Here is a 24,353-nt window from a genome sequence, read left to right on the forward strand (position 1 = left end):
TTTGAGGCATTTGCTAAATGATAATCATTATGAAGCCCTCTGTCAATCCTCTTTTTTCCACTTCATTAATCTACCTGCTATACTTAATTAACAAGTTGCAGCCGATTGCTTGCTTCATGCATTTAATTCAGAGCATAGCTCATTCGGGATAGGGTGAAAAGATATTGTGTTTAGTGTTCTTGATGTACATGAAATAACTGGATTGCCGAAGACTGGAAATAGGGTTGTAATAGATGATCCAGCGCCTAATACTATATATACTGAGTATGTGTAATGTAAAAAGACCCAAACAGAGAAGGAGAAGGAGGAAAAGGCTGGTAAGAGAAATAAGAGGAAAGTCAAGAAGAAGGATGAAAATAAAGATAAGAAAATGTGGGTCACACGCAAAAGGATGACTAATTTGATTGTGGAGTTGGCAGACTCCAATCATATAGCATGTGTGAAATTACTTGTGGCTTTTAATATTGGATTTGTATTATGTCCTCAGCCTACTAACTCATGTCCATTATGTGTATTTAGATATGCGGACAATTTACTTGCTCTTCGTGCTTATAATTGGGCCGGTGCTGTGTATGATCTACTACATAAGGAGATGACGAATGCAAAGTTGTCCATTTCAAAGAGAGCCGTAGGAGAGGGCACAAGCCGGATTCATGAGCGGGTTTGCATCAGTATTGATGATGAGTTTCAATAAAATTATATAATTTTTTAACATATTGATAGTTGTGACTAAATTTGTTTTTTTTTTCAGGTTTGGTTTTATGAACTAGTGGGGGAGCTCAAGTGTGAAATAAAAGAGGAAACCTTACGACCCATTTTTATTGAGAGGAATTCTCGATCTTTCTGGCAAAAAGCGATGATGAGGTTAATTGAAAAACCAAAGTGTATTAGGAATTTCACTAGTCAAACCACTATATCATCTATTCCTAGTGCATCACGTCATCAACTGGTATATACACTTCATTTTTCTATTGTTGTCTTGTTACTATCAATTTATTATATCTTTCTTGAATGCTAACCTATTCATTGTGTTGTATTTGTAGGCAATGACATTACTTCAAGTATGTGAATTTCTTATAAAAATTAGAGAGGAGTATGATGAGCTCATTGAGTTAGAGAAAATTTTGAGTAGTGGTGGTAATTGCGGCAATGAATCCGAAGATGGAAGTGAAAAGGAAGATAAAAGTGAAGAGCAAGATGGAGAGGACGATTAGGATGGTGATGATACAAATGATGGGGAGGATGATAATGACGATGATACAAATATCGGGGGGTAATGACGTTGAGGATGATGAGGGTAATATAATGACCAAGGAGTACAAAGTCATGAAGAGAATACTAAAGATAAAGAAAGGAGTGGGAAAAATAGTTGTGGATCTAAATCCAAGAGGAAGGAAAAACAAGGTGAGATGATTGCGGAATAGCTAGTTGAAGATGATGACTTCTTAGCTATATCTTTTTCAAGGACATCATCAAGGGACATCCGAGATAGGACCAATCAATTAAACGAGTCGTTAGAGATAGGAAACATGTACCCGCACGTGCGAGACGTTCACCTTATACACTGTTGCGAGGTCGTAATGAGAAGAAGAAGGACATAATTATTAGATCTTAGATGCTCTAAGCGGAATTGCAGGAAACGTTTTTCCTAACATCTAAACGAATGATCTATTGCATAAATCAATTGGATTAAGAATTAGGAAAAACGATTACCTCTTGATGCGTGTTCAAAGCCTTCTCTAATAGAGAGATTGAGAGTCTCACTTGAAAACTCCTCTAGTTGATCCACCCGAGCAAAGATCTGGATCCTTAGAAATCAACTGCTAGGTTGAAGATGAAAGGTTTTTGGGAGAGAAAGTAGTAACACTTTCACGTATATAGAGAAAGTGGAATAGGATTCGAGTTTCTAAAAGAAAAACAACTCCTATTTATAATCCACTAATTAAAGTTATATTTAATTCTATAATTAAATATTATCTTTTATAACATTTACAAATAAATTTATCCTTTATTTAACAATAACTCCTTATTATTAATAAATTCTATTTCGAGTTATATCTTATATAACTTTATATTATATACTTTATATAATAATTCTCCCAATATATCCAGTCCATAAACTCTTAGGGTGTGACCTCGTAGGACCCAATTATAATAGCAATGAACTTTATAACATAAAGTCCATAAATCAGGACCCAATTATAATAGCAATGAACTTTATAACATAAAGTCCATAAATCATAGTTGGCTTCTAGCAAAGAACTATGACTACCTAAAATAACCGGATTGTAAATCTCCATTAAATGTCTCATTTCATAATTAGTAATTGCACATTCGATTAAATGACACAATTCCTTCAATCTCCCACTTGTCCTTGAAACAAGTGTGCAATGTTAAAATTCCTTTGTCACTTAATGTCTTATTTGACTATATGATGAAACTCATCTTTATCGCCAAATATGTTTCTTGAACTCTTGAGATCGAACTGTCAGTACAAATGATTACTAATAATCCATCTGAGCATGGCCATGCGTTTTTCACAGTTCTCACTCTTCAAGTGGCCGAGACACCGTTCCTTTCCAAATGTATCATGGTATACATGGAATAGGAGGACATATTCAATCTTGTAAGACTATATCTCCCACTCAACTTTTGGCAATCCCAATCACTACTTTTATAACTGCCTGTTACGGTCAGCGTTTAGCAGCGTCAAAGACATACCAGCAGTCAAATGATGACTATATCATACTCATGTCTAAGGAACTCACTAATCATGAATAATCCTAGAACTCTGCAGAAAGAACTCGGAGAGTTCTATGATAGGTCTGTCCGATATGTATCACCATACATACCTATGTAATCGATTAGACATCTCCATGTCCCTATAACACATGAAACCCGGTGTTATCAATCAATCTCACAATATGGTCTTGAATTAAGTCATTTGTATCCTAGTTAATGACTCAGACCATGAACAACTAATAATTTTATAATATCAGTTCACTTAATGGGGTTTCATTTACCAAAACAGTTTTGATGAGCCCATTTGATAATTATTAAATTATTCGGATACTTTATCTAATCCCAAGCAGTGATTAAATAATAATATGATACTCATATATATAAATCAAGCATAAATGTCTGTAATAACGATAAACAAGTTTTATCATAAAATGAAATTATTTCAAAATAATTCTCCAATGTGTCTGAGCCCTTTGGCCCGAGTGTGACTATCATGCTTGGGCCTAGGCAAGGGCTTGGTCAAAGGATCTGCAATGTTGTCGTCAGTGTGCACTTTGCACATCCTCACATCTCCTCTATCAACATAGTGTCTGATCAAGTGGTACTTTCGTTGGACGTGTCTAGATCTGGAGCTAGAGCTAGGTTCCTTGGCTTGAGCAATGGCGCCATTGTTGTCACAATAGACGTCAATTGTTTTAGAAGTGCTAGGAACAACACTGAGCTCAGCTATGAACTGTCTAATCCAGACCGCCTCCTTAGCTGCTTCACTAGCAGCAATGTACTCTGCTTCCATTGTAGAATCTGCTATTGTCCCTTTCTTTGAGCTCTTCCAACTGACGGCACCTCCATTCAGAATGAAAACATATCCAGACTGAGATTCAAAATCATCTTTATCTGTTTGGAAACTCGCATCAGTGTAGCCCTTGACGATCAGCTCGTCATCACCTCCATACACCAATTCATCATCCTTAGTTCTTCTCAAGTACTTTAGAATGTTCTTGGCTGCACACCAATGTGCCTCTCCAGGGTTTGATTGGTATCTGCTGCACACACTCAAAGCGTGCGCAACATCTGGGCGAGTACAAGTCATAGCATACATGATGGATCCTATGGCTGGGGAATAGGGAATCCTACTCATTTTCTCAGTTTCACCAGGTGTTTTAGGACACTGGCTTTTACTGAGACGTAAGTCATGTTGCATAGGAAGGAATCCTTTCTTAGAATTCACCATATTAAATCTAGCAAGGACCTTATCTATAAAAGTTCCTTGACTTAGACCAATAAGCCTCTTAGACCTATCTCTATAGATCTTAATGCCTAATATGTACTCTGCCTCTCCTAGATCCTTCATTGAGAAATACTTCTTAAGCCATTCCTTGATTGTCTCCAGCATAGGAATATCATTTCATGAGTAATATGTCATCCACATATAGAACCAGGAAGGCCACTTTGCTCCCACTAAACTTCTTGTAAACACATGGCTCTTCTTCGCATCTGATGAAATCAAACTTTTTGACCACTTCATCAAAACGAAGATTCCAACTCCTGGATGCTTGCTTAAGTCCATAGATAGACTTCTTAAGCTTGCATACTTTCCTAGGATTCTCTGGATCCTCAAAACCTTCTGGTTGCATCATGTATACATTTTCTTCTAAATATCCATTTAGAAAAGCGGTCTTGACATCCATTTGCCATATCTCATAATCATAATAAGCGGCAATTGCTAGGATTATCCTAATGGACCTGATCATAACAACCGGTGAGAACGTTTCATCATAGTCAATACCATGAACTTGTCTAAATCCTTTGGCAACTAATCTTGCCTTGTAGACAGAAACATTTCCATCCTTGTCTGTCTTGATCTTGAAGACCCATTTGCATCCAATGGGTTTTACCCCATCAGGCAAATCTATCAAGTCCCATACTTGATTCTCAGACATGGAGTCCATTTCGGATTTCATGGCTTCAAGCCATTTTTCGGAGTCGGGGTTCGCCATTGCTTGTTTATAGGTAGCAGGCTCATCATTCTCTAAAAGTAGAACGTCAATGCTAGCATTCAAGACGAAATCCTCATATCGTCTAGGTTGCCGCCTTGGCCTGTTTGATCTCCAAAGTGGTCCAACAGCTGGAGAGACTTTAGCAGGAGGATTGACCACATCAGTATGTGGGACCTCGGGTGCTTCATCTACCTGAGGAATTGCATCTTGAATATGGGTGGTTTCCCTTTGAGAAGGTACGCCTCCAAAATCAAGTTCCTCTGTGACATCTTCTATGTCCTCATGCTGTAGGGTTTGTTGCTCAGGTTGAATCTCATCAAGCTGAATATTTCTCCCACTTGACTTCTTGGAAAAGAAATCCTTTTCCAAAAAGACACTATCCCGAGCAACAAACACTTTGTTCTCAATAGGATTGTAGAAATAATAACCCCTCGTTTCCTTGGGGTAACCTATAAAGAAGCATTTGTCTAATTTGGGTGCGAGCTTATCAGATAGTAAACGCTTTACATAAGCCTCGCATCCCCAGACCTTTAGAAATGATAAGCTGGGAGGCTTCCCAAACTATATCTCATGTGGTGTCTTGTCAACTGATCGGGACGGGGTCCTGTTTAGTGTGAACGCAACAGTAGTGAGGGCATAACCCCAAAAGGATGTAGGAAGATCAGCAAAACTCATCATTGAGCGGACCATGTCTAACAATGTCATGTTTCTCCTCTCAGATACACCATTCAGTTGTGGTGTACCTGGTGGAGTCAGTTGTGTTAGAATACCACAACTCCTCAAATGATGGTCGAATTCTTGGCTCAGATATTCACCCCCTCGATCTAATCCTAGTGCCTTTATCTTCTTGCCTGCTTGTGTCTCAACTTCATGCTAAAATTCTTTGAACTTTTCAAAAGACTCAGATTTATGTTTCATTAGGTAGATATACCCGTATCTACTAAAATCATCAGTAAATGTAATGAAGTATCGATAACCTCTCCTAGCTTCTGTGCTCATAGGTCCACACACATCGGTATGTATGAGAACTAAGAGCTCAGTAGTCCTTTCACTTGTACCTTTGAAAGGTGACCTTGTCATCTTACCCATTAGACATGATTCACATGTTTCAAATGATTCTAAATCAAATGACTTTAGGCTACCAATTGTTTGGAGTTCCTTCATGCGTTTAATGCTAATATGGCCTAGGCGACAATGCCATAGATTGGCTTCACTTATGTCATTCGACTTTTGCCGTTTTGTATCAACGACAATGCCATAGATTGGCTTCACTTATGTCATTCGACTTTTGCCGTTTTGTATCAACGTTATAAACTTCGGATTTGAGATCCAATATGTATAGTCCACTACTATTCATATGGGCTTGAGCATAAAAGATGTCATTCTTAAAAATAGAAAAACAATCCTTAATGACAAAATTATAACCCTCAAGGTTCAAAACTGAAATTGAAATCAAATTCTTAGTAATAGAAGGAACAAAATAACAATTATAAAGTTCTAAAACCAAGCCAGAAGGTAGCGGTAGACTATAATCTTCAATGGCAAGTGCAGCAACTCTTGCTCTATTTCCAACGCGAAGATCTGTGTCACCCTTCTGCAACCGTCTCCTATTTCGTAGTCCCTGAAGCAGAGGCACCCCTCTTCTTATCTTCTAGATATTTGGGGTAGTTTCTCTTCTAGTGCCCCTTAGCCTTGCAGTAGAAGCAGTCATGCTCAGCAGCCACCTTTATTTTAGGTTTGTTTCCCTTAGGTGGAACAACTGTCTTGCCCTTCCCTTGGAACTGTTGCTTCTTCTGTGGTCCTTTCTTAAACCCTTTCCCTTTGTTGACCATAAGAACATCCTTCCTAGGTTCAACTAAGACATTTTGCTCAGCAGTTTTGAGCATAGCATGCAACTCATTGAGGGTCTTACCCATGGCTCCCATGTGATACATCTGCCTAAAATTGGCAAATCCATCATGTAAGGAATATAGGATCATATCCGTAGCCATCTCAACATTGTAAGGGTTCCCAAGTCGATCCATCCTGTCAAACAGGCCTATCATGTGGAAAACATGTGGCCCCACTGGTTTCCCCTTTTCGAGCTTGCTTTGCAATATGGACTTAAGGGTCTCATACCTCTCAATCCTGGCCTGCTCCTTAAAGAGATCTCTAAGATTTCTCATAATTGTATAGGCATCCTGATCCTCAAACCTCCGTTGAAGACCAGGTTCCATGGCAGCCAGCATGAGGCAAGTAACATTCCTTGACCTCTCGCATATTGTTTTGTGACGTGCCTTATCCTCATCAGATGAGGTGACAATCAGCTCTGGGATGGGTGTTTCTAGGATATCATCTTGGTCCTCAGACCTGAGAATAATTCTCAGATTTCGTTCCCAATCAAGAAAATTGGTGTCGTTCAACTTGTTTTTCTCAACAATTGAGCGGAGCGTGAATTTGAGGTGTTCAGTAGACATAGTAACTACAAAACAGAAATTGAAATATGCAGATAAATTATGCTTGAAATGCAAAAACTTTATTTTAGACATGTTCTAAATAACAAGTTATTGCATATTCTACTCAATATAATATTGTCCCTTGTGAGTAAAATAATTCCAAGATCCTATCTTAGATGAAACTTGAGCGTACTAAGGCACTTCCCCAAATCTCATGTAATCAAGGTAAGTAAATGCTTTACTAATTATAACACTTTATAATTCTTGGTTGATGGCCACATCATATGTTAACACATCCTTATGCCTCAAGATCCAAAACTAAGTCTTTTGGCCTCTTGTTGAGTATAACCATATCAAGGCAGCATGCCCCTATTAGACATACCCGCACTATCCCAAGGTCAAGGAAGGACACCTCGCTAGGGCGAAAACTATCCAACGAATTCCAAGGGCCTCATGGTTATGACATGGAAAGGCATAATCTCAATATTCTTTTAAGGGACTTTTAGCATGTAATGGTTGTCTATATATAAGCGAACTAAATAATATAAATAAACAAGCATTCATGCAAGGCAAGAGATAATAAAACATTCACATAATGCAATAATAAAAATTTGGATCCTAGTATGGCCCCTAAAGAGATCTAATCTTCGATAGTCTTGACTTTCTGGATCACCATCCTTTAGTCATCATAGGATCTTCTTCTTCTTGTGTTACATAAATTTGAATAAACTCTCTTGCATAAATTTAAATTACAAAAATACATAATGATACGCAGATCGTGTACAAGAAAAACATAACGATGCGCAGATCGTATTTATCTATCCTAATTTGGGCCATACTAATCACCATATGTAATAATATCATAATATTAAACATACATGCAATAATCATATATGAAATGTTATTCAAGTAAGACAAGCAATTTATCCAAATAAAAAGCATAAAAAAATTAATCATATTTACTATTTAAAATTAGAAACGATTTCTCATTATTTTAATTCAATAAGACTGTGAATGGAATTAATATCTAATATTAATTAGTAATTTGCCAAGAAATAGAATCAAATATTCTTAGATATTATTTAATTATGTTAATTCAAAATTAACCAAATAAGATATCTACAGATCTTATAGAACAATTAAATCTTTATTTATCAAATAAAATATCAAATATTTTATAAAATAAATCGTATTTATTATGCATTAATCCAAACATCAGATCTATTCTTATTGAATCTAAATAATCATGAACATGCATCAAATTATAAGATTAAAATTTGATCCAATAAATTTATGCAAGAGGGCTCTGATATCACTGTTAGATCTTAGATGCTCTAAGCGGAATTGCAGGAAACGTTTTTCCTAACATCTAAACGAAGGATCTATTGCAAGCGGAATTGCAGGAAACGTTTTTCCTAACATCTAAACGAAGGATCTATTGCATAAATCAATTGGATTAAGAATTAGGAAAAACGATTACCTCTTGACGAAGGATCTATTGCATAAATCAATTGGATTAAGAATTAGGAAAAACGATTACCTCTTGATGCGTGTTTAAAGCCTTCTCTAATGGAGAGATTGAGAGTCTCACTTGAAAACTCCTCTAGTTGATTCACCCGAGCAAAGATCTGGATCCTTAGAAATCAACTGCTAGGTTGAAGATGAAAGGTTTTTGGGAGAGAAAGTAGTAACACTTTCACGTATATAGAGAAAGTGGAATAGGATTCACGTTTCTAAAAGAAAAACCACTCCTATTTATAATACACTAATTAAAGTTATATTTAATTCTATAATTAAATATTATCTTTTATAACATTTACAAATAAATTTATCCTTTATTTAACAATAACTCCTTATTATTAATAAACTCTATTTCGAAGTTATATCTTATATAACTTTATATTATATACTTTATATAATAATTCTCCCAATATATCCAGTCCATAAACTCTTAGGGTGTGATCTCGTAGGACCCAATTATAATAACAATGAACTTTATAACATAAAGTCCATAAATCATAGTTGGCTTCTAGCAAAGCACTATGACTACCTAAAATAACCGGATTGTAAATCTCCATTAAATGTCCCATTTCATAATTAGTAATTGCACATTCGATTAAAGGACACAATTCCTTCAATAATTAATGTTTCTCAATTGCAAACGTCGAACATGAGTATGGGTTGTGATGAAAATAATGAAGTGATTAATTTTTCCCAATTGCAAACACCGGAGAAGAGAAAGAATGTCAATAGCGAGACTGATTTTATCCCTAATTAGAATTGTGGTTACCCGGCGAAGGAAAAGTTAAATGAAAGTGAGAGTAAAGTCCTTGATGAATTTGCAAGAAGAGAATGAACATGTATAATTTATCCCACACATGTGATTTTTCTTTATACATTTCATTTTATGTTTTTCTTCCTTTCATATTACATTTATTTAACTTGTATATGTTTCATTTGTCATAGAGATGAATTTCTTTGGCAATATGTTACTTGATTAGGTATATATCATCTTCTTATTGGAAGCGCGATTTCTGATAGTGTATGTTCCCAATCTTTAATAGTTTTGTGCATATTTCTATATTTTAGTTGTGATCATTCTATTATACATAATTTTCAGTTAGTCGATGGTATGATAGAGAGATTTAAGATGAAGATTGAAACATAAGCATGTTAAAAATACATACACATCACAGATTCATTCTTTGCTGTGAGTATTAGGAAAATTTACTATCATTTAAATTTTTTTGTTAAATATTATGTTCATATTTTAACAGCGAGCGTTACTACAAGATAATCACAGTCATTGGGCAAGACTACTCAAGGGTCGATAGCTTTCACATGCACGCTTTGAAGAATGTGAGAAGATTATTTTTCCTATTCTTAGCAGTAGTCATTGGCATTTGTTGGAATTGATTAAGTCTAAGAAAAAAATTTATCACTATTCATCACTCACATTCATTAAATATCTTAATGATGCCGAGATGTTCATGAACAATTTCTTAGCTTGCATAAAGGATGAATGAAAAATAAAAAATGTGGATGAGTATAGTATAGAAACCTGACAGGTTCCTCAACAGGATGGGTATGACTATAACTTAAAATGTAATACTATAGTTGTTTTTTTCTAAAATATTATTATTTTATCATGTAATCATTGATTGTGGCATTTGTTTGTGCAGGACCTTAGGTTGTGGCATTTTCATGACGGGATACATATATTCCATCATTAACGGCACACCTCCATTCATTCATCAGAACGATTGTGAACTTCTAAAAGCAAAGATCGCTATTACATTTATCTCGGAGGAATCAGATTTACTAGAATATGCTTTTACTCTGAAAGTAGACTCTGAATAAAAGCATGTTCTAGTAAATCTGATTCCTCCGAGATAAATGCAATAGCAACCTTTGCTCTTAGAAGTTCACAATCGTTCTGATGAATGAATGGAGGTGTGTCGTTGATAATGAAATATATGTATCCCGTCATGAAAATACCACAATCTAAGCTCCTGTACAAACAAATGCCTTAATCAATGATTACATGATAAATAATAATATTTTAGGAAAAACAACCACTATAGTACATTTTAAATTATAGTCATACTCATCCTGTTGAGGAACCTGTTAGGTTTCTATACTATACTCATCCACATTTTCTATTTTCCATTCATCCTTTATGCAAGCTAAGAAATTGTTCATGAACATCTTAGCATCATTAAGATATTTAATGTATGTGAGTGATGAATAGTGATAAAAAGAAATTGTTCATGAACATCTTAGCATCATTAAGATATTTAATGTATGTGAGTGATGAATAGTGATAAAAAATTTCTCAGATTTAATCAATTCTAACAAATACCAATGACTACTGCTAAAAATAGGAAAAATAATCTTCTTGTATTTTTCAAAGCGTGCATGTGGAAGCTGTCGACCCTTGAGTTGTCTTGCCCAATGACCAGGATTATCTTGTAGTAACGCTCTTTGTTAAAACATGACCATAATATTTAACAAAAAATAATTTAAATGATAGTAAATTTTCCTAATACTCAAAGCATAGAATGATCCTGTGATGTGTACGTGATTTTGACATACTTCTGTTTCAATCTTCATCTTAAATCTCTCTATCATACCATCGACTAACTGAAAATTATGCATAATAGAATGATCACAACTAAAATATGCAAATATGCACAAAACTTTTAAAGATTGAGAACTTACACTATCAGAAATTACGCTTCCAATAAGAAGATGATATTACATCTAATCGAGTAACAGATTGCCAAACAAATTCATCTCTATGACAAATAAAACATACACAAGTTAAATAAATGTAATATGCAAGGAAGAAAAACATAAAACGAAATGTATAAAGGAAAACCACACGTGTGGGATAAATTATAAATGTTCATTCTCTTCTTGCAAATTCATCAAGGACTTTACTCTCACTTTCATTTAACTTTTCCTTCGTCGGGTAACCACAATTCTTAGGGATAAAATTAGTCTTGCTATTGACATTCTTTCTCTTCTCCGGTGTTTGCAATTAGGAAACATTAATCACTTCATTCTTTTCATCACAACCCATACTCATGTTTGACGTTTGCAATTGAGAAACATTAATTATGTCATTCTTCTCATTACGACCTTGCAACTACGTATAAGGTGAACATCTCGCACGTGCGGGGTAAATGTTTCTTATCTCTAACGACCCATTTAATTGATGGGGTCCTATCTTTGATGCCCCTTGATGATGTCCTTGAAAAAGATATAGCAAAGAAGTCATTATCTTCAACTAGCTCTTCCGCAATCATCTCACCTTGTTTTTCCTTCCTCTTGGATTTAGATCCACAACTATATTTCCCACACTTTTCTTTATCTTTAGTATTCTCTTCCTAACTTTGTACTCCTTGTTCATTATATTACCCTCATCATCCTTAGCGTCATTCCCCCCGACATTTGTATCATCGCCATTATCATCCTCCCCATCATTTGTATCATCACCATCCTAATCGTCCTCTCCATCTTGCTCTTCACTTTCATCTTCCTCTTCACTTTCATCTTCGGATTCATTGCCGCAATTACCACCACTACTCAAATTTTTCTCTAACTCAATGAGCTCATCATACTCCTCTCTAATTTTTGCAAGCAATTCACGTACTTGAAGTAATGTCATTGCCTACAAATACAACACAATGGATGGGTTAGCATTCGAGAAAGATATAATAAATTGATAGTAACAAGACAACAATAGAAAAATAAAGTGTATATACCGGTTGATGACGTGATGCACCAGGAATGGATGATATAGTGGTTTGACTAGTGAAATTCCTAATACACTTTGGTTTTTCAATTAACCTCATCATCGCTTTTCGCCAGAAAGATCGAGAATTCCACTCAATAAAAATAGGTCGTAAGGTTTCCTCTTTTATTTCACACTTGAGCTCCCCCACTAGTTTATAAAACCAAACCTAAAAAAACAAATTTAGTTACAACCATCAATATGTAAAAAATTATGTAATTTTATTGAAACTCATCATCAATACTAATGCAAACCCGCCCATGTATCCGGCTCGTGCCCTCTCCTGCGGCTCCTCTTTGAAATGGACAACTTTGCCTTCGTCATCTCCTTATGTAATAGATCATACACAGCACCAGCCCAATTATAAGCACAAAGAGCAACTAAATTGTCCGCATATCTAAATGCACATAATGGACATGAGTTAGCGGGCTGAGGGCATAATACAAATCCAACAATAAAAGCCACAAGTAATTTCACACATGCTATATGGTTGGAGTCTGCCAACTCCACAATCAAATTAGCCATCCTTTTGCGTGTGCCCCACACTTTCTTATCTTTATTTTCATCCTTCTTCTCAACTTTCCTCTTCTTTCTCTTACCGGCCTTCTCCTCCTCCTTCTTTGTTTGGGTCTTTTTACAATACACATGCTTAGTATATATAGTATTAGGCGCCCGATCATCCATTACAACCCTATTTCCAGTCTTCGGTAATCCAGTTATTTCATGCACATCAAGAACACTAAACACAATATCTTTTCCCCATATCCTGAATGAGCTATGCTCTGGATTAAATGCATGAAGCAAGCAATCGACTGCAACTTGTTCATTAAGTATAGCATGTAGATCAATGAAGTGGAAAAAAGAGGTTTGACAGAGGGCTTCATAATGATTATCATTTAGCAAAGGCCTCAAACGATTATTCACCAAATCACGAAATACCCCAATATTTGAAGGCAATCTTAACTCTGCAATATTTTTCCTACAAAAAAATTTTCAATCAAAACAAATGGCCCTTATAAATGTAAAATTTAAAAGATCGTAAAGCAAAGTAATAAAGCAAGGTGACATGATGTGATCTTAATGTTTAGAACTGAGCATTAACTATGGCATATATATTACATTGTGGACTTAAGAATGTAAATGCATATTGTTCCTCTTTGAGTACATGACTCTTGTTCTGGCTATTTTGGCAAAAGCATTAACTCTTCATCCCAATTATTTATTACTGGGAAGATATGTTTAGAAACTAATCTTTTTATCGATCTAAAACTTACAAACGTATCTAGGGATCCAAATCTTCAGATTCAATTTCATTACTTACAAGTAAAAACATAAGAAATTATTAAAATTCATGAGATAACAATAATTTCAGATAATTTAAAATTTACTTACTTAGTAGCCTTATTCTTCGATTGGGAAGAACCCCTCTATTTACTTCTGCTTGACATCTCTGACAACCTATTGACAAATATTTTTAAAAATACAATATAATTATGAATATCCCAGCGGCAGGTTCCTAAAACCCCTAAATCCCCATTTCTCGTCGTCTTAAAGAAAAATGAGATCTTAGAATATAATGGAAGAATAACAGATCATCATGATCAATCGCGAACCTAAAACCCCTTAGAAAGACCTAAATCGACATTTCCCACATATTCGAGATCACAAAAACCCTAATCGTGAATCTGATATAAATCAGAAATAACTGCAATAAACTGCTGGATGTCGACGAGTAGATAGAAGAATAGAATGAGATATCGATAAATTACTAGAAATTTTGACCAAATTAGAAGGGATTATGAGAGCTCCAAAATTCTAGCTCAAGATTCGTGTGTTACCCGCTTGATTTGCTAAGAATTTGATGTGCTCTACCTCTTCAAAGCCCACCAAAATTCCCCCAAATGTCCTCCGCTTTCAGATCCGTACAGCCGTCGCCCGTCGTCGCTCATCGTCAATCCCAACTCCCTTCACCGTCGGTGATCCTTAACCAGAGATCTCCTCGCCGGAACCCTAATCTCTACTGATCTCTTTGAGAAAGTGAAACGGAAGAGAGAGAGAGAGGGGGAGATGAGTTATATTTGGGGATGAAGAGTAGTTTAGGAATTTTTAATTTATTGGGTAAATACAATACAAAAAATGGGTGTATTATACATGTTGGGTTTTAAAATACGTGGGATGAAATACAATGGGTCTATTGGTGTTTGGAAAAGCGAGTGAGTTTCTAAATAAGTTTATGTAAAACTTTGGGTTAAAAGAGATTTTTCCCTTTTATTTTATGGCTTATCAGGAAATCCATATGTTTATTGTTCAGCGTAAATATTTAATTTATTGTTGAAGTGAATGTAGCTATCTCAGTTGTGGATGATGGCAATATATGTGAGACATTGTTGAAGGACTATTCTATTCATTATAATCCTTAGGATTTTAACTCAGTTGTTAAGAGGAAAAAAGAGGTTTGACAGAGGGCTTCATAATGATTATCATTTAGCAAAGGCCTCAAACGATTATTCACCAAATCACGAAATACCCCAATATTTGAAGGCAATCTTAACTCTGCAATATTTTTCCTACAAAAAAATTTTCAATCAAAACAAATGGCCCTTATAAATGTAAAATTTAAAAGATCGTAAAGCAAAGTAATAAAGCAAGGTGACATGATGTGATCTTAATGTTTAGAACTGAGCATTAACTATGGCATATATATTACATTGTGGACTTAAGAATGTAAATGCATATTGTTCCTCTTTGAGTACATGACTCTTGTTCTGGCTATTTTGGCAAAAGCATTAACTCTTCATCCCAATTATTTATTACTGGGAAGATATGTTTAGAAACTAATCTTTTTATCGATCTAAAACTTACAAACGTATCTAGGGATCCAAATCTTCAGATTCAATTTCATTACTTACAAGTAAAAACATAAGAAATTATTAAAATTCATGAGATAACAATAATTTCAGATAAATTAAAATTTACTTACTTAGTAGCCTTATTCTTCGATTGGGAAGAACCCCTCTATTTACTTCTGCTTGACATCTCTGACAACCTATTGACAAATATTTTTAAAAATACAATATAATTATGAATATCCCAGCGGCAGGTTCCTAAAACCCCTAAATCCCCATTTCTCGTCGTCTTAAAGAAAAATGAGATCTTAGAATATAATGGAAGAATAACAGATCATCATGATCAATCGCGAACCTAAAACCCCTTAGAAAGACCTAAATCGACATTTCCCACATATTCGAGATCACAAAAACCCTAATCGTGAATCTGATATAAATCAGAAATAACTGCAATAAACTGCTGGATGTCGACGAGTAGATAGAAGAATAGAATGAGATATCGATAAATTACTAGAAATTTTGACCAAATTAGAAGGGATTATGAGAGCTCCAAAATTCTAGCTCAAGATTCGTGTGTTACCCGCTTGATTTGCTAAGAATTTGATGTGCTCTACCTCTTCAAAGCCCACCAAAATTCCCCCAAATGTCCTCCGCTTTCAGATCCGTACAGCCGTCGCCCGTCGTCGCTCATCGTCAATCCCAACTCCCTTCACCGTCGGTGATCCTTAACCAGAGATCTCCTCGCCGGAACCCTAATCTCTACTGATCTCTTTGAGAAAGTGAAACGGAAGAGAGAGAGAGAGAGAGAGAGAGAGAGAGAGAGAGAGAGGAGGGGAGATAGGTTATATTTGGAGATGAATGGTAGTTTAGGAATTTTTAATTTATTGGGTAAATACAGTGCAAAAAATAGGTGTATTATACATGTTGGGTTTTAAAATAAGTGGAATAAGATACAATTGGTCTATTGGTGTTTGGAAAAATGAGTGGGTTTCTAAATAAGTTCAGGTTAAAAGAGATTTTTCCCAAAAAAAATCCCTAGTCAATGGTAGAGGACAATTGTAGTAGGATCTCACATGTAATGTCATGAGTTCTAAAAGTGGATAACGACAGGTTCGATGCTAATGGAAAGGTAAAATCCATTAGACAAAGTGTTATTAATACTAGAATGCAAGTCTCCAACTAAAGCAAAAATTTGCAATGTGTAGGATCAGTTCCCACGTCCAAACTAAACAAATTTATGAGTCAAACATTTGTTCAGACACAATTAACTTAGTTGGACAAGAAATCATTTTAGTCCACTCTCCATCTGTGCAACATAAACAAAAAAGTCAAGGTAAAAAGCGCAGAAGTGATGTTACATAATTTCAGATAAATAGACTACCACGACCAGAAAATACATTAATATGCAATTGGTACAAATATCTTATTCATTAATATGTACTTAGCACAAAATTCCTAACAATTGACAGAACCAATAGGTGATGCTCAAATCACCAATACATCAAAAACCACCATACGTTAATGTGTAATTGGCAAGTCCTAGCAATTGACGGAAACAATAGGACAACACTAAAAATTGCCTCAAGAAATAGACATAACAAATTTAATCGAAAGCCATATCCTCTTATCCTTCTCTATAGAATATCAGATGCCACTATAAAGAACAGTATCATAGCTTACAGAATTGTCCTTATAGACTACAGCAATTTCTCTGCAATCTGTACTCCATTTGGTGCTGCTCTTTTGCATGTATGATCTCCACAGACCTATGTCCAACCTATAACAAAGTATTACTATTAAGCTTCTGTAAGGATAAAAAAGTGATTATATATTTCTACAAAAGGAGGTTGCCGGTTTTCTGATTCACAATAAACTTTATTTCCGAAATTAAAGGTAAGTTACATCAGAGAGCATCTCTTGTGTTTTGGGTCATTTTCACATAAATCTCCCTCTAATGTTTCTTGACATATGGCATCCATATCTTCAATCACACGAAAACTTCACCAGATACGAAATAACCCTTTTCTTGACCTAAACATTTTTCAGTGCATAATAATTTCATTTTGGTCGGGAAAAAAGGAGTAATGACTTCATGCGACCCTATTTGTCGACAGATTTGGAAACAAACATACGTGGAAGATATGGAAGTTGCATAAGAGAGCAAAGTTCAGTGAAATATATCCAAAAGCTAGGAAATATATTTTGTCATGCTGAAAAGCTTGAGAAATTTGTATTTAGACCCCTGGGATTCCCAGAAATTATTTTCTTTGTTTCTTTTAGACTCTTGGAATTAATGATTCACCCCTTTAATCACTTTGTTGGAATTGTTTGAACGTAACCGCATAAAACTTGCGAGAAATATCCAGAAATTATTTTCCCCTTATATTTTTGCCATTTATTTTTACCTGAAACTAATCATTTAGGCTATAATCCCTTTGTAGAATTTCTTTGCTTGAAAACTTATGTAGTTTACGTTAAAATTCTATAATAAGAAGGTAGTTAGTTTGTAATAAATAACATGGTCAAAGATTGTGGAGGTATAAAGGGGTTATGGAAACGAATTACTGATTTCAGTGACCTAAACTAAACGGAGAAAGGGTAGGAAGGGGAATTTTCCAAAAAAATCTGGGACGTAAACATTTTCCAGAACACCTTATAATGTTTCAGTCTCCATTGCTTTTAGACAGAAAAAGGAATATGTGAATTTTAAGCAGATATTCTTATCCTACATTCTCCTGTTTTCCATTAATAACCTCATTATCATTTTCAGCTTCATAGGTTGTCCATGTCAAAAGAATAGAATAAATTTTAAAAGATGGATGCCAACAAGATGCAAAATAAAAACTCTTTAACCAGAGGGGAATTCCTAAAATAATTGATTATAAGCTAGAGAGGGTCATGCAACAGAACTTTGATGGATAATTGGTGGGTAAAATAATCAACCTTCTTGGCCATGGAATTTAAGTTCATGCAACCAAGAAACGGGCACAAACTTTCCCCAAGCCAGGAAACTCAATATGAAGAGGTAAGATAATAAAGCTAATAGCGGTATCGGGATATCTTACCCCTGGTCGTCCTATTGGGATAAATCCTGAAGGGTCCTATTGGGATAAATCCTGAAGGATCCGGCCCACTGCAACGTCATCTGTGTTTGATACCTGCAGTTATAAAAGACAAGTTAGTCAAGTTCAGCCGTCCTTGAACCGTTCAGGATATATAATTGCGATAAAGAGATAATTTTATACCTAGAATCATGGACAATTATGGGACAGGTGATGTATCAGTCACTGATCTTGATTGGAATCCCAATAAAATGGCACGTGTCACCTCGTCACATGAAATTTGGATGCAAAAAGCAGCTCTCTATAATATTCTAACTTCGTTTCCCTGCAAAGGAAGCTGGAGACCTCCAATGCCATTGGGAAGAGATTAGATGCCCTATCATCAAATGACCCCAGCAGCTTCCTTAAGGATTTTCCTTGCAAGTTATACTACTATAATTGAAATCCAACATGGTGTTACAGGATAATGCTAAGCCTAATTTCCACACAGTAAATCATAACCAGTCCTTAAAAGGAATCACTAATCCAACTAAAATGGAATTAAATAAAATTTCAATGGAGCCAACATATAATTGCCATTGGAGATCCACTTTAGGGGTTGACTACTAGAGTCGCCAAAACACAAAAGAAGTGGGATTCAATCCTACTAATCCTTAAAAAAGGATTTAAAAAAGACTAGTAAATGAAGGTTCGCCTATTAAAGTGTGGGGAAAACTTATGTCTCAACAAAAGAAACAGGAAGAAAAAACGGCGTCTTAACAAAAGACACACGAAGAAAAATCGGCCTCTTCAATTCAAACATGCAGAGGATGTGCCAAAAGAATTAGTTATCCACTACTGCATGCAATAAAAAAAAGTTAGTTAGGCAAAGCAGGAACATTATAAGTCTTTTTGTGAATTTATTTATCTAGAAATAATATATAACATATGTAGATGTGTGAAGTACATATAATTACGTATGACCTCATAATGTTCTGAAAATTTTGACGATATAAGAATAAGTGTGGAACTTCTAAAATCTTAACACATTATGAATAGATAACTGAATGAAATGATCAGTATAGACATTTCATCTGAAACCAGCAGAGTCAGTTTACTAACATAATTCATTCATTTCAACCTTATCTCATCAAGTAGCTTCTCGAATTGCAGATTAGTGCCTTCATCATAGGAACCCTTATGCAATTAGCAGTCAGTCAGTCACTCTGATGTCATTGTCATTTTAAATCAAAGGTAAAAACAGAGATCGGAATGACTGCACGAGAAGGTGGATAAGAAAAAATAAAAACAAGAAAAACAATTATCAGAAATCATAACTATATCCAGAAGCAGTTACCCAAAATTTTCTGGTCCCCTCACTAATTTCATTTCCTCCTCCACTTGACGTAACTGGTGCATTATGAGAGAATAACTTACCTGCATACTGCAATTATTAGCAACATAAGATCACTTTATGCACAACACTTTTCTTAAAGAACATAGTCGCAAAGATAGTACCCATTGTTTATAGATTTTTACAAGCTGGGTTCCTTGCCATTCAATACCTAATGAAGGGAAAATATTAATTTGAAGGGAAAATATTAATTTGATAAGGTGAACTACAGTTTGGATAGTAAAGAATAAAGATGGCATATAAACGGAACCCCTCAAGTCTACAGTTCAAGCTCTTCCATTGCTGCAGTGCTAGCAACCATTGTTACAACCTTCACATAGGAAAAAGAGAGTTGAGTCAAAACTAGTTTCCAATATAAACTAAATAAATATTAACCAATGATTTGAATATGTTGAAGAGATTTTTATCTCATTTTTGCCAGAAATAGAATCTTTCATTAGTTACTATAAGAAACTCTAAGAGGATGAGATTAACACCTAACAAAATGTATCATTCCTTCTATTGCAAATTTGTTTTTTGTATAAACACTTGAACTTATTTATTACAACTTCTTACTTTTCATCTCCCTTTCATACTTAACTTCCTAGGGTGTTCTTTTTTAGAGGAATTGAATGCTTTGCTTCTTAATTTTCGTTCTCTTAGATAAATCATTTGGTACTTAGATTTAGGTCGTAACTAATTTTATATCTTCCTATGTTTCTATCATAGATAAGTAAAAGTTAAATTAGTTAAAGAAATATGATACTTTTAAAAGTGAGAACATTATGTAATTTTCTAAAGATGCAATCATACTTCACTATGAATTTCTATAAAGATCTTCTTCTATGTGAATTGGACGTACTAGTAAATTAGTAACATGTAAAAGGAATCATGCAGTGAAATAAGGGGAAAAGCAATGAACTATGCAATATGCATTTGCTTGATGAACAAAGAAATACTTCACTTCATTATAACTAACTGAACGGTGAACTATGTATTTGCTGAAAACATTTAAGAATTACCTCAGAGTTCTCTGGAAATCACTCATTGTGGATCAAGGTAATGTCACAATATTATAATCATATTGTCACCAGAACAAACTTAAATTTATCAAAATGAGTTTGCATTTCGACAGCTTGTCAATATGGGAATATTTTTTAAGTAGCCAAATTAGAAAAAAAGAACTTTAAGCAAATTCTAGGGGAAATGTCAACTGTCAACACAAAGTTAGACCTCCAGCTCGTTAAATCTCATTGGATTAAAAAAAGGTTGGCTTTTCACACTTAAAGCTAAGCAAGACAGAAGTAACACCCAAATAAAATCTTTCCTGGACAAAAGTCATTACCTTCATCTGCCAATGCAGAGGAGTGGCCTCCATGAAGCAAATAATCATTGAGCAGTTAGGGTTTCCGATCAGCAGCCCCTTCCCCAAATTAAACAGAAACGCCGAGGTGTTACCAACGACGTGATGGAACCCATCTCCCTGCAGACGGACCCACCGCCGCTCCTCAAGGCAATGTCCACGCTATCGAAGCTCTCCAGCTTTAGCTCCTAGACGATGAACTGCCAGTCCTCCAAGGTGAGATTTTTACCAGGTGACCGCAGCTGGCGGGCATCTTGATGGAGCGGTAAGGGAGGTCGCCATCGGAGAGGAACTCTTAACGATGCTGCCAGTGAATCCAAAGAGGACGATGATGGGTTCATCCTCTGGATGGGACATTCACATGGCGATGCAGTTACTGCAGGAATGGAGATGGGAGGTGGAGGTACATTTGGAAAATTTTAGAATCAGTTTGCACCCAGATCACACCAGAGTCATGCATTTCAAAAGCTTGATGTATTAAGGGCGATTGTATCATATACATCCCAAATAAAAACGAGTAAAAAATGGAAAGACGTTTGAATTTCTCATCAAATTAACATGTTCAAAGAATGCTGTGTACTACACAGAAAATTGGTAATTTAAATTACATGCTATGGACATTTCAAATTTTATTGCCATAATAGTACAACATTATTCCAACATCCCCCATTGACATTAATCCACAAAAGAGAAGGACCAGCATCTCCTAGTAACTTTGCTATAAACACCATGTCCTTCAGTGTTAAAGAACATTGAAGTAGCTAGCTTCAGCTTGTTTACAGTTTTGTACTGTACAGTATTCCTTCAAATTCTTGGTAAATGCAGGAAAAAAACTGAGGTATGTGTTTTCTGGTTCTCATGAAAAACTCTTATATATAGCTGTCACAATTTGATTTGGGAGTTCTTGGTCACGGAGTATGAGATATAGAATGAACATTATGTATATAACTACGAAGAAACAAGCTATAAGACCAAAAAATATTCCTCGGACTTCAGCAGAGAAGAAATCCAATAGAAGGTAGGCATTGATGATAATTAGTAAGGTAGCAACGATCCAAGTAACAACCTGCCACAGACATGAGTGCTATATGAGAATCTAACACAAGAAAGCAGAAGAATTAGTTGGTATATAAATATTAACAGTAACAGAATCAAGAAATATAAAATCAATAAGATTTGTATAAGCTACATTGTTGGTTTGGATAGTAAAGTTGCTGATTCTTGAGCCCTAGGTTTATGGGTAATAAATCTCTAGAATATTTGAACTTTTGTCTTTAGGCATTTATGTGATGTACTACATCATGGTGAAGGCCGCCAGATCTAACAATATACATGACCAAAAGAGATTTTCCATTGAGAGGGTCTGGACTCAAATACCTTCTGTGTTAACCAAGACTATTCGGCTAGTTACTCATCAGAAAATCTACCTCGACTAACTTAGCATGTAAAATATGATCAACCCACCTTGTATTGTCAAGTCCTAGTTGGTTTTGTTAAACTTTGTCAATATGTAGAAATTTGCATGTTTGATAAAATCAGCAGTATGGGTAAAAGTCAGGCACCATATTGTGGCATACCATATATACAACTGCAGTAATGGTAATTATCAGCTATCATCACCACCAGATTGCAAGTGATATTCGCTCAAGAGAAAACAAATGACCGAATCCAAGACCACAGCCATGAGCTATACTGCATAGACTCACTCTCCACTTTTAATCCACTGTCATACAGAGAGATTGCACTCTGTAGCCTATATTTGTGAAGGTATAGCTGATGTCTCAAAGTGTTTCCCATGTCAGAAATCATGGAATATCAACCAAAGATACACCAAGGATCTGAAACATCAATCAAAGACTAACAAACTTATCTCAAAATTTTACACATTTACATATTGGACGTAAGAGGCTCCATGGGTACCTTCTCCAAAGGGAACTGTCTTACGACTTTCATAATTAGGAGCGTGCTTAGTATACATGAGTTATCATCTAGTGGATTTTTCAAACATGGAATTTTGAAGCTCTTGTCAAGGCCTTGCAAGTCCCCACAAGAAAAAACAAATACACAAGCAAAAAGTTGACTTAAGTAGATCAGAAACTTAAGACTGAAAAGGGAATCTTCGAACTCGAGAAATAAAAAGGTTGTTCCAATACCATTGGGTTTAAAGTTATTATATTGATACATTGCTAAATAATTTGGAGCGTGCTTAGTATGCATTAGTTATCATCTAGTGGATATCAGAACATGGAATTTTGAAGCTCTTATCAAGGCCTTGCAAGTCGCCACAAGAAAAAGAAACACAAACAAAAAGTTGACTCAAGCAGATCAGAAACTTAAGATTGAAAGGGGAATCTTAGAACTTGAGAAATAAAAAGGTTTATCAAGACCATTGCGTTTAAAGTTACTATATTCATATATTGCTAAGGCTGTTCGCAGGACCATCATGTAGATAGACGAAAAACATGATTCAATCCTACACAATGGAGAAGAACGATAATTCTCAAACATAATTCATCACAAGTCACAACATAAGGAAAATATATATAAAACAAAATACAAACACAAGAACGTGGGAATTGTCCAAAACTTGAACTTACCTGGGTCTTCTTGCCAATTTTGAAAACACCCATCACATGCTCCTTTGATACTAGAGTAAGAAGAGGTATTAGGGCAAACGGTATCTGGACCGATTGAAGTACATTCAGCCACTCATTCAAGATGTCCAATGCATCATCAGAAGTGTCAAAAAAGAGCGCAACAACAATAGCTGGCACAATCGCACAGCTTCTGGTGATTAATGCCCTGATCGACTTCTTCAAGCGAAGGTTAAGAAACCCTCCCATGATAAATTGACCAGCATATGTTCCGGTTATCGTGCTACTCTGTCCAGCTGCAAGTAATCCAATCCCCCATATATAAAGAATAGGAATCCCTTTTCCTCCATACTTCTCCTGTAAAAACTGGCCAGCATTCTCCAGACCAATGCTATTCGCTTGCTTAGTACCATAGAATCCCTTTGCAAAAACTGTTGTAACACATAAATTAATTATGAAGGAAACAATAAGGGCAACCGTTGCTTCTATAGAAAAATAACGTAGCGCTTCTCTGACACGTCCTTTTTTGTTGCTGTCCACCTTTCTTGATTGTACAAGAGCTGAATGTAGAAAGACATTGTGGGGCATAATGACACAGCCCACAACACCTACAGCTTGTCTAATGGTTTTTGAGCCTAGTTTT

General features: G+C 35.4%; 1 protein-coding gene across 8 annotated transcripts; it reads right to left on the reverse strand.

The window, feature by feature from the left end:
- On the reverse strand, positions 16,706–24,347 carry LOC109834179 (metal transporter Nramp6-like). 8 transcript variants are annotated; one of them, XR_002245497.1, is made up of 7 exons: positions 23,714–23,798; positions 21,099–21,492; positions 20,025–20,084; positions 19,879–19,925; positions 18,565–19,797; positions 18,385–18,477; positions 16,706–17,096 (listed from the first exon to the last, which is right to left on the reverse strand). XR_002245497.1 is itself a non-coding variant. In XM_020402118.1 (2 exons), the coding sequence occupies exons 1-2, from the start codon at positions 24,296–24,298 to the stop codon at positions 21,973–21,975; spliced, it is 795 nt and encodes a 264-aa protein (XP_020257707.1). In that variant the 5' UTR covers positions 24,299–24,347; the 3' UTR covers positions 21,572–21,972. The 8 variants fall into 8 exon arrangements, 1 of the variants encoding a protein (XP_020257707.1); XR_002245496.1 differs by having other exon boundaries at positions 18,565–19,804; XR_002245494.1 differs by having other exon boundaries at positions 18,565–19,925.

This window comes from Asparagus officinalis, chromosome 3 (genome assembly GCF_001876935.1).
Source record: "Asparagus officinalis chromosome 3, Aspof.V1, whole genome shotgun sequence".
NCBI lineage: Eukaryota > Viridiplantae > Streptophyta > Magnoliopsida > Asparagales > Asparagaceae > Asparagus > Asparagus officinalis.

Coding starts and splice junctions, on each gene's coding strand:
- LOC109834179 (XM_020402118.1), bottom strand. CDS start 24,298: ATGCCCCACAATGTCTTTCTACATTCAGCTCTTGTACAATCAAGAAAG. Junction 22,183..23,713: donor AAATTGGCAAGAAGACCCAG/GTAAGTTCAAGT, acceptor TGTCTGTGGCAG/GTTGTTACTTGGATCGTTGC.